The 12,379-nt window shown below is 38.7% G+C and overlaps 1 protein-coding gene across 4 annotated transcripts in view; it reads left to right on the forward strand.

The window, feature by feature from the left end:
• Positions 1 to 12,379, forward strand: part of LOC111865797 (mucin-12) — a gene marked incomplete at its 3' end in the record, with an annotated part of 176,152 nt that overhangs the window by 38,781 nt on the left and 124,992 nt on the right. For all 4 annotated transcript variants that reach the window (XM_033751966.1, XM_033751967.1, XM_033751969.1 and 1 more), the window contains 2 exon segments: positions 6,946 to 7,097; positions 11,004 to 11,058. In XM_033751966.1, the coding sequence (XP_033607857.1) occupies positions 7,060 to 7,097; positions 11,004 to 11,058 (93 nt within the window).

Genomic DNA, 12,379 nt, shown 5'->3' on the forward strand with positions numbered 1-12,379 from the left:
AAGGGTTTGAGTGGCGGATTTACCGAGCTTCACACAAAACTTGATGCAGACACGTTGCTTGATTTTGCCATCCATTGCAGACAAAATGGAACTCGTATAAAAGCAGTGTGTGTTCATAGCGTGGTGTCGTGTGGCAGACTGATGCAATAGGCTTGCCAAAGTGTGACCTTGGCCCCCCCCTCTTCTCTCACTGAAGCAGTTTCAACAATAACAGTCTCGGTATTTTCTGATACCACCTCATACTGTAGCATGTAGACTTGTTTCTAAGTAATGACTTTATAAGCAACACCCACTGCTAAGCAACAGATTCCTAACAAGCAACAATTGAACAGCAACAGAAGAACAGTGTTTGCTATGAGGGCTGTGCTGAGGGTTATAAGTGTGACAGGTCTAGAGTTTAGTCATGAAACATTCACCAGCTGGTAAGGGTGTTAGCAGAGGACCTTGTTAGGATCTGCTAACATGAAACAGCTAGTGAAACTAAACTGAGAAGACTTAGTTTGTGCTGTAGTGAACTGTAGAGTATGTGAATTAGCAATAGAGCTGTAGTTACTTGTAGTTGGGATCTGTAAGTGTTCAGTAAATCCAATTACCAATCTAAATCCCATTTATAGTCACGCCCAATCATGTGACAATACTATATACATTTACTAATAGTAAAAGCATCCAGTCAGTGATAAATATATATTGATGGTTATATTTAGCTTCATTAAAGAGCAGTGTCTGCTGTTATGTTTAGAAACTTACCAGAAGGCAGATTAGAACACAAAATATTATTTAACTTAGCTGGTGCACTGAGATGTTTTGACATTTAAATGTAATTTTCAGGGTATCAGTTCAATAAATGTGATAGTAAAAACTTGTTCGAGATTATTTCACAGTAATATACGTAATACTTCAAAGATACAGGCTGGATGGCTGAGGGGTTGGAGTTCAAGTCCTGATAGGGGTAAGGTTTTCCTCCTCTCCATGTTGTCAAGATTGGCTCTGGAACCCACCCAGGCTCCTAGCAAATATATACCGGGCAGTTTTTCCCCAGGGGTAAAGTGGCCAGGCATGAAGTTGACCATTCACCTCAAACTAGTGTATCTATACATCCACTCTACACATCTTCATGGCATAGTGTTTCATTAGTTAAGCAGAGGGATAACTTTACTTTCACTTAGCACTTAAAAAATGCTAAGAAGGTAGTCCCATAAATGAGGTGACATGTTGTAATTGTAAACTATAATGGCCAAGTCAAGGAGGTTAAGGTGGGAAGGGCACGTAACACGCATGGAGGAGAAGAGGAATGCATATAAGGTTTTGGTGGGAAAGCCAGAAGGAAAGAGACCACTAGGAAGACCTAGGCATAGGTGAGAGGTTAATATTGGAATGGATATTAGAGAAACAGGATGGGGTGGCATGGACTACAGTCATCAGACCCAGGATAGGGACCAGTGGAATGCTCTTGGGAACATAATTAACGTTCATGTTTCATAAAATGTTCAGAAAGCATTAAATTCTTTTTATGGGGTAGCACAGTCAGTATAGTGACTGTCTGCAGGCTGGACGACTGAGGTGTCTGAGTTCGAGTCCCTGTAGGGTCAAGAATTTCTCTTCTCCATGTCGTCCAGACTAGCTCTGGGGCCCACCCAGCCTCCTATCCAAAGAGTACCAGGGGCTCTTTCCCTGGGGGTAAAGCAGCAGGATAGTGCTAAGCACAGCGACAACTTTACCTTTACCATTCAGCAGTCTTGATGTTTCGTGTAGGAAATTTGTGGCGATAAGAAGATAAACGCCGGCAACGGTAGCCGAGCGGTCGAAGGCATGTACTGTCTTTGCTCGCTTGGAAACCGGGATTGTGGGTTCAAATCCCACCCAGGGCACGGATGTTTAGTTTGTGTGTTTGCGTGTTTCTGTGTTTGTGTACAGGTAGAGGCCTTGCGATGAGCTGATCACCCGCCCAAGGAGTCCTACCGAACGTGTAAGATCTAGAAAAACCGAAGTGAACAGAGAAGTTCATGGAGGTAGGCCTAGGCCCACTGGGGCTGTAGTGCCAAGGGGGAAAAAAAAGAAGATAAACAGTTACCAGGCATTTGCTTCACTGTCAATGAGAGAGCCAGTGTTTTCCATAAAGAATATAAAATTTGTAAGTTTATATATTATGCTGTAAAAATTTGGACAGTTTTATAGGTTAAATTGAAAAAGATTAAATTTAATGAGGAGGACCATTACTTGTAGAGCATATTTTCCTGGTTAACCAGGTCTTTGGAAGATGTGTTGAGAGTTGAACCTTTTCACTCTCTTTTCTTGTCAAGTTTTTCCTTCAACCGTGCTATCATTTCCCCTTTGCTTAACTGTCACGTTACTGCAGTCTGAGACTAAATATTTTTCTTTAATGCTTCTGATTTTCTTGAATTTGTCCTTTGGATACTTGACTTCTCTCAAGTTTGCAGTGAAAATCGGTGAAATTACTCCCACTTCAGGGAAGAAACTCTATAGGTCTGCTGAATTTTAAAACTGTTGAGATCTTCCTTTTTGTTCATGATATATTCTGAACTCAAGGAGACAGCTTCTTCTTTTCCAAAGCAATCAGGCAATTTTTCAATAGGGTTCCCACATCTTAACATCTGTTCAACACTGGTCTCAGGTTTTTCTTTGAACTTGCATTGTCACTGACATTCAACAGCAGATTAAAACTTTAAGTTCTTTAATGCTTGTAGCACTTGGAGCCATTTTAAACTAGGAAAAAATAATTATTTTTGCACTTGACCAAACCAGTACAGAATTTGCCAGTCAGGAAATGCAGCTCCACTCAACTCAATGACAGGTATGAACGGAAAGGCTGAATGTGTCATCATGCCATGGGACATGTCTCTACAGGCCACACCATGACTCATCATGCCTAATTAGACAACTGGCAGACAAAATCATATCATCACACCACTCTCATGTCCCAACATCTTACTTTCCAAAGGCATATTGCAGTGATAACAAAATGTTTAGGAAACAACTTGCATAAATCTGGCTATACATTTGGTTATAAATTAGGTTCAGGGATCAAAGTCGCAATATGAATGCTCCCTGAAATATTTTGAATGGCATACCAAGGGAAAGCCTCATTTAACTCTCATTTAGTACAAGAGTGAGCTGTGTTGGGTGGGACCAGAGGTATAAATATTGCAGTAAATCAGAAGGTGGGGTAATTTGAGGGAAACATAAACTTTATTTATGGTCACAGGAAGGTAAAATTTAATGTGTGTCATTTCCTACAGATACCAAACAAACTTACAAGATTGTAGTACTCATAGATGGTCATGAAAATTTTCTGATTTAACATGGAATGACACAAATGAAAAGCATTGCTTATGACTTCAAAACATTTTCTGATGGAGAAACATGTTGTAACACCATGATTATGACAGTTTTACATGCTCCTAAAGGATTTGATTCTCACTTTCTGTTACTGTTCACTTTACTGGTAGCCATTAAGCATGATTGTGCAGTCACATCTAGAAATGAGTTGTTAACCAGTAAGGAAATTGAAAGCATTTCATTCACGCAAGCTCATTTTAACTTCTAGCTGTGGTTTTTATAATAGGTAAAGTTTTATATCCTTGTAAAATGCCCAGAATTTCAGTACTATATTTTTATGTGCACACACACACACACACACACACACACACACACAATGGAATTAACTACATTATGTCCTGATGTCTGGAGCTTCTTCATTTGGTCATAATGAGAAATGCCATATAAACATACAAGTAAGTCCAGCCCTTAACAGTTTCGGAGCAGAGTAGATGCTTGAAATTAAAGAATGGTTTGGGTATAAGCCACAGCATGCACATATGCATGTTTGAACCAGACTGAAGAGTTATATGCTTTGGGATGTAATGGTGTGTAGTTCATTGAAAGTCAACCAGTGTTTTGGAGGTATGTGTTGCCTCTGCTTGCCACCTGCTTTCAAGCTGGTTTCTTGCTTGACATATTCTTCGACCCTGAAGATGGAGGCAACAAGACATGTTTCTCTGAAATATCAGTTAACTTTCAACAGACTACACAGCGTTATAAGCCAGAGGATAGTGAGAACCTCAAATCCTGCATATTGAATGAAATTTGTAGATACTATCTGTGCGTTGTTGTGACACATAATTTGATGTTCATTTTTAGCCTGCTTTCCTAAAGTAGGCTTATTCTATTGCCATCCTGTTTGTCTATGAATCCCTCTTATCAACTTTTGAATGCCTGAACCAATCTTTATGGAACTTTGTATGTATATCATGGCAGCTGAGCCTATCTGAATGGCATACTTCATAAATCCTTCCCATCAGTCTGTGTGTCTATATGTGTATCCCTCCTTTTGGTGCAAGACAGTGCCTTGGTAAGCACGTTTCTATGGCAACAAATATGCTACAATTTAAGAATTGTTGGATGCATCATTTTCTATGTGGTCTGTGTCTTATCAAAGGAGAATATGTGGGTCTTTCTATATATCCCCCCTGTCATTGCTAAGTAACGACTCAGTAAAGACATTCCAGCAGCAATGAAGACTTGTTGGAGGCATCATTTTCTGTCCAGGCCATGTCATATCAAAGGAAGGAACTTCTTCTTTGTTCATAATTATGCCTTTTACATTTTCAAATCTCAGCTGTGCTGATGTTATATTTATGGGTTTTGCAATAGGAATACTTAGGCTTCTGCTACTGAATACCAGTGATGATTTCCAAATCAGTTTCAGATTGGAGAGTATTTAACGTGTTTCAGGTTGTGAGACAGCAGTTTATATCCTAGCATTTATACTTCAGCACAGTGTCTGTTATAACAAGGTATGACTGAAGAAGATAACATTCACAGGGTACAACAGAATCCTGGTGTTAGTACATGAAGGATTTCCTGGAATCCTCCCCTTTCCATTCACCATGGTTGGAAAAAATTCTGCAGCCAGGTCATGAGGGGATTTTAAATGCCCGCAGAGCCACTAAGCAAACTGTTTTGCTAAAAAATTGGTACAGCAAGGGCATAAAGGGAGAAAGCAAAACGTATACTTAACCAGCACAATGCCAGAAGACAAATTCTCTGCCTTGTAGTGATGTATGACCATCAAGCGTGGAGAGAGGTTTTAGTGTTTTACTGGCTAAAATTGTCTGCTGTTCTGTAGTATAAAATATATTCATATTCCTTTCGTCTTATAACTGTCACACTTCTATGTACACAAATAACAAAAACCTGATAAACTATAGGACCTACACTAAAACTTGTTGAAGTTCTTGAGAGGGTGAGATCTTTGAAACATTCCTCAGGACACATGGCCCGTTGATTTTTGCAGATCTTACAATAGAAGTTCAGAAATTTTGTGTCTTGCATACTTGTCTCTATAACAATGTTATTTAAAAGCTTTCATTGAAAAATAAACTAAAATAATCCATGGGCTCAACATCTGGTAGAAGGTTAAATTGTGGCCCTGCATTTTTAGTAAATGACTATGCCTTGGGTTTCTTGTCCACCATTGCCATGTCTTCCCACCTTTCAACATGTATAACACTTGTTTCACTCACGCTCTCACTTTCCAACATTCCATCACTGGATTCTTCACTCGACATTTTCCAAATCCATCTGATCATCAGAGTCGGTATCGAGTTCTTCATTTAACAGAGCAATAACTGACTCTTCATTCTCAACACATGGCATTATATTTCAGTTTTTTCACGCCAGAAGGCACACTTGTACAAGAACATGAAGCCATGTTGCTAACACTGAAATGCAGTAGTATATGAATGTCATTCGTTCCTCAAGTAGTTCAAATTATGACTTCCAGATGGCAGAAGAATGCAGACTAAACATGCGTGATTGCAGTAGTATAATATACAGGGGCAAGTAGTGACATATGACCAACATCATCGGAGAAACGCGAAAGAAACTTTGTGATCATATATCAATATTTGTCTGTGGAAGAACATACTTGAATGTCGATTATCTGTTGACGTATGTCGGGAAATGGATATTCCTCAAACAAGAGTATGGGAAAGTATGTAGTGTGCGTTCAGCTTGAGTATGGGGATCATGCCCAGTGGCTGTCAGTAACTCTCTCAGAAGTTTTTGTTCTGTGATGCTCATTTCACCCACGATGGGATCAGCAACACTCGCAGTTCACATTTGTTGTCAGAAGTTAATCTCCATGGTACTTTGGAAAGCTGCCTTTAACACTGATTCTTGTAAATGCTTGGTGTCATATGCTTCAGGATCAGATGATTGGTCCATTTATCTGTGAAGATCATCTTGAAGGTGACATTTATCTACATTTTCTGCAGAACAAACTGCTGAACCTATGAGAAGATGCACTTTTGGAAACACAGGTGCATCTCCATTTTCATCATGATGGAGTGCCTACAAATTTTAATTGTGTAGTGAAAGTGTGTCACAGTCATTGATTACTTGGTTGAGGGTTCATATCTGGTGGTCTACAGGACTGGTCACCTGGGTCTCCAGACCTCAATGCCTAGAGTTTTATCTGTGGGAACATATGAGAGCTCTAGTGTACCAGCAGAAAGTAGAAACATGAGATGAGTTATTTCACTGCATTCTGGATACTGCAGCCGGTATAAAGGGCAACCCTAATCAAGTGATGTAATTTGTATACTTCAATTACAGATTAACTCTAGTCTGTTGTGAGGCTGAGGTTGATCATTTTTCAGCAGTCATTATGAACTCAGCAATGAAAACTTTATGTAAATACATGCTTGCTTGTGTTTTTAAGCATTCTTGTTGAGAAATCAGTTACTGCTGCATCAGGCCTATGTTTATATGACATTTTTGACTGAGAATGGCCTCATGTATAAGGTAATTAAGTTACAGCATTTAGTTATGATCATCCTGTGTGTGCGTGCATGTGTGTAGTCATTCTTCCTGAAGTTAGATAGATTTCGTGTAGATTTTAAGTTCAGCTTCTTATGTGTGCAGACACAATCCTCAGCAGTTTGATCTGGTTGTCATGCAATGGAAACACAACACTACTGGAGTCACAGTAATTGAAGTCATTCAGCGGGAGTAACAAAGCTGATTGGGAGTCTGGAGATGGATGATGGCTCTCAAAAACTACTGGATGTGATTGAGTAAGCTATTGCTAACTGTATGCTTCATATATAATGGTTACAGGACTGCTGTCTAAATCTAAAAGTGAGACCAGGTTTTATCAAATATAAGTAAATCGTTTTGTTTGTGCCATGTAATATAATTTAGCAGTTTTGATGCCAGACTGTTTTACTGCTAAAGGATGAAAGATGAGAACATTCTGCAAAGTGAAACTTTATTTCCAACTTCAGCCTTGGGAACAAATGGATACCACATGGTCCCATATCAGGAGAGTAAGGCGTATAATTTAACACAAACTTTTGCTATCATTGTTTGCATAATTTGAGATGTGTGCAACCATGTCTGGCTGTATAATGCAAGTGTTGTGTGAATAGTGCTGTGAGTTTAGAATGTGAAAACATCAGCATAAGCTTGGCTTCTTTATCCACTGTAATGTCTCAAAAGATGTAGTATAAGAAGAATACCTTCATAATTAAGAAGAAGAAAGTGTCATTTGCTTTGCAGAGGTCCTCACTTAACAGCTTTTTCAGCCATGGTGAACTAGTGTCTGTCCCTTGATAAAGACTTTTGTTTGCTCTCAGAGTTTTAGTGCTAAAATCATGTTTCATCATCAATCACAATTCCTTTAATAAAAGCTGACCATTTTGTTCAGAATTCCTCAACATACTTTCTCACACCGATTTGCTGCTTTTGTTTAGGTATCAAGTGTTAACTTGGGGGATTTCAGAGTTATGTCACTTACAGGTGAACAGTGAGGATTGCATGGGCAGTACCAGTGGAGACAGTGATAGAGCAGCTTATTCCAAAAATTGAAATTCAAAATAGTTTCTTTTGCATGAAATGGTTGGTCGAATGGTTGAATTTCTTGGTTCTTGACACACACACATACCCAGCAGGCCCAGCAGTATAACACGCAGTCACAGGAGCAAGACACAACACAAAGCACAATACACACATGAAAGTAGGAAGAATACTCCGATAGAAGAAGATAGGTGTGACTCACGTATTGAGATACGACATAAGGATGACAAATCCTGAACAGTTTTAATATTTTTAATATTTAAAATTTATCAATATATATGACGCATATATATTTTAGTTATTTTAGTATAAAGACAACAGGGCATGCAATGAAGTAGTTCGACGTACATCGAAAAGCACCTGAAGATGGCACTTTAGTGCTGAAACATGTAGTGCAAGAGAGAAGAGTAAGGTGAATAAATGTATGCACTGTAAGACGGTCAGAATAAATCATGGACATAAATCAGTGCAACAGGACGCTAAAATATAACATTACAAGGACTAATGTTAGTAGAGTAGTGTGGCTAAGACCACTGTACTCCAAACTGATTAATAATAGTAACAGTCTGAAATAACTGAGTTACAGAAATGAGTGTTTAAAATGTCCACACCAGTAATAGTAGTGTATGGCCATCTTGTTGAAAGTATCTTTCTTTGAGATTACAACCCATCCCTTGCAAAGAGGAAATCAAATTTTCATCCAAAAGCATCCCATAATTTGGAGAATTTGTATTCTTAGCAATACTGGCCCCACAATATCAGTAGTCCACCACTGTGGCTCAGGTTCGATTCCAGGTCAGGTCATGTGGAGTTTGTGGCAGACAGAACAAAACTGGGGTAGGTTTTGTCATAATACTTGGTTTCCCATGTCAGTTCACATTCCATTCCCCCAACTCCTTCATATTCATTAATGATCCAGTCACTTGTGTTATAGTCTTGATACTGATAGCATCATTAAATAACAGAAAGAGAGAAAAGAAATACCAACAGTAGATGAAGCACACCAGGTTGTACACTTTGCTAGGTAAAGTAGAGCACATGGGGATTTTTTTGTTCCTCATAATTAACTGTTCTGCTCATTAATGATTCCATAAAAACCCTCTGTTCTGTAGTGTAGGATGCCATATTCACAACTAATGCTTTCAAACAGAGCTGCAAACATACCAACATCAGAGTAAATGGTTCTAAGGAAGGAAAGTAAAAAAAATAGAGTTATTACTGAATCTGGAGCTTTAACATTACACCTGTACACCAGCATGAGGTCAGTGATGAAATATGAGTGCAAACCAATGGGGAGCTAGTGGTCACAATTATGAATTTGTTTAGCTTGGTCTTGTCTCAGGATAGGTATATCCATGTACCGCGTTATCATACATATTAGTCGTTAGTTATGAGGAGTGACTGAGATTAAAACTTGCATCCCTGTTAACATTTCTCATGTGCAGCCTGATCTTGATAGCCTCCTTTTTCGATCAGTCCCTGTATCTTGGTGTTTTATCTCCTCTGGAGATGCTGTTGAAGTTGACACTGCCCTGTTTCAAGCACATACTCTGCAAACACTGACTTCAGTGTATGCATCGCACGTATTCCTTACATCTGGTCTCAGTGGTTCTGCCTGCAGTAAAGGCAGTGTGATGATGCTTCTGAGTAAGGGTTACTACTGTAAACATCTATTCTGAGTGATCCTGTCTACAGGAAGCATACCACAGATCCAACTTCCAGAATAGAAAGACAGAAGGCTTCCTTATAAAGAGATGCCGTTATAAATTGCGTCAGCTCACCCATGTATGGACTGGCAAAATATCTGGCAGTTTTGTTTTTGCCCTTTAGTGAGGCAGTCAGACCACCACATTAAGAAGTCTGAGGCCTTTACTAAAAGACTGCAGCATATTTGCCTTCAAGAAAGCAACATTTGGTGAGTTTTGATATCTCACTCTTTACCAAGGTCCCAGTGGGGGGACATATTGTTGTTGCTTTCATAGCACTTCAGCAGACAGGCCTTCATCAGCAGATCCTCATCATGAAATGTTTTCTTTATAGTAGTTCATTCTGTGACCAGAGAGATGGGTTAGCTATGGAATTGTCCGTTGGCTATGTGATAACCAACTTTTATGTGGAATCCTATAAACAGCAGGTCATAAGCTTGGTGACCAAGAAGCTGGCATACTGGTACACACATGTGGATGATGCATTCATTGTATGGATACATAAAAAGGATTTCCTCCAACATTTTAATGGCATCCACCCTTGTATCAAGTATGCTAATGAAGTGGAGCAAAACAAAACACTACATCTCTTAGGTGTTCTGATGAGCAGAAGATGGGACAGTTCAGTGGGACATGCTGTATGTAAGAAACACACATATGGACTTCTTCCTTCCAGTGAGTGTTGAACACCATCCATCACAGAGGTGTACCAAACACTCTCATTCAGTGCTTCAAGACCATATGTGATGGTGGTAGCCTGGCTGTGGAAATCAGCCACCTGAAGAAGACATTTTAGGTGTAATGGATACAAGAACCATGAGGTCATGTGTTCTCTTACTCCAAAACATAGGTTTCAGACATGGGTGGAAAAGCAACATTAAGACAGTTCACATTCCTTTGAGGAAAAATACCCATATTCTTTGATCTGTAAAAGACAAATTAGGCCTAAAATTTTCATAAGAATTCAGCAAATGGACCACTTGATAAGGGAGGCTTTCAAGATCAGGCTCAATCTTGGAAACTTCAACAGGGATAGGGTTTCAGTCTGAGTCATTCCTGGTACCCCCTGACTAATATGATAAAACTAGTACAGAGATGTACCAGTCCAGAGACAAGATGAAGCCAAACCCATGACTATCCAGCAGCCCCCTCCCCACCTATCAGCTTGCACTCAGTTTTGATGGTGGGCTACAGATTGGCATACAGATGAGATGGTTTGGATCCATTGTCACATCAGAACCTGATGATGGGGATAGATATGGCCCCCAAAACATTGGTCCTCTTTAAACTTCACAGCTGATAACTCGAGAAAATTTAATAATGGAAATAGCCTTTTGTGCAGATCTGGTGCATGCAAATACATATTTTAAGTGTAGCTATTATGTAAATATTTTGAGCACAAATTTTGTCTGTTTACAGTGACCCATCAGCTCTAGAATCATTCCTTGGATTAAGCGCAGCTGCAGCAGGCGAAGTAAGTAAATATTGTAAAAGTAACAGTGTGAATATTTTATAGGTAATTTAATCGTGCTGCATTTGCTGCAGGTGTTACATAGCATTAAATACGAGATATAGCGATGCTTATTGAAAAAGTTTGGTAGAGGTGTGAAAGAAACCATGATCTCTTTGAAGAAACTCCCATTCATCCTGTAATTTAGGTTATTATTCTTTGCTAAAGAAACTTGTATGCAGTATGAGAACCATTTTCATTAACTGTTATTCTCAAATATTGGTTTCATTGAAGGAAAGCTTTTTTGGTTTGATACTGTAGTATGTTTCCATCATTTACATAAACATCTGTTATAATGAGAATTCATGATGGCATGACACATTGATATAAAAGGAGCATTCAGTATAGGCAGTCTTGTACCTCAGAATGTATAAATCATGGCAAGAGTAAACAGTGAGTGTGCGTGGTTTGGCTATCTTTATTGGAACCCATGACAGTGTTTGAATGTGTCACATAGTTGTTCCATATGAGTGATATTGTCAAATTTCAACCCATAAGAGAAGAAATAACAGTAATTTTTCTTACTTTGGATACTGTAAACACATCAGTGGGACTGATCGACTTCTGTCGGATGCTAGCCACCAAACAGACGTGGCTGTACTCACAACTTCAGTACAGATATCCTTCAGTTTATGAAGTTAACTTGTTCCATGAAAACTGTTCATGCAAGGTGCAATTTGTATCTCAAGAGTGATATTTCTATTACTTCAGGTATAAAAGTCTGCTTCTGCTTCTCCTCCCCTCACCCATGTTATATAAGTATTTGTCTGCCTTTGCAAAGAAACTTCTCATGGATGTAAGTTATTCATTGTAACAAAAATGAAGGTTATTAAGTGAATAAGTGATACCAGTTAACTTGCTTTCTCGTAGTGAAAATTCATAAATTGCGGGTTAGTAAAATGAGGGATACCTGCTTTGCATTATTTCTTCATTGGAGTACTGTTTGTTGAAAACTTTTATAATATTCATTACTCCTGCGGAAACATGAAATCTATTAATCTTTCAAAATGGTGACATTTGATTTCCTCTCTATGGCATGATGCATTTGTGCAGTATTTAACCTCTAACATACGGACTTTTAAATTGCCAGCAGCCCTGTACAGCCGGAATTTAAATCACCCTAATTAATTATCATTGCAAACTTTCAGATAAAATTGCATATTTTCCGTTCTATGCAACATAGAAATATGAACTAAAAAGAACCTGAAAGACAATAAAATTTCCTACATATACATAAAAGAGCAAGTTTTACAAATGAAAATTAACTGTGAATATTTTGTCATGA

This window comes from Cryptotermes secundus, unplaced genomic scaffold, assembly GCF_002891405.2.
Source record: "Cryptotermes secundus unplaced genomic scaffold, Csec_1.0 scaffold757, whole genome shotgun sequence".
NCBI classification, from domain to species: Eukaryota; Metazoa; Arthropoda; class Insecta; order Blattodea; family Kalotermitidae; genus Cryptotermes; species Cryptotermes secundus.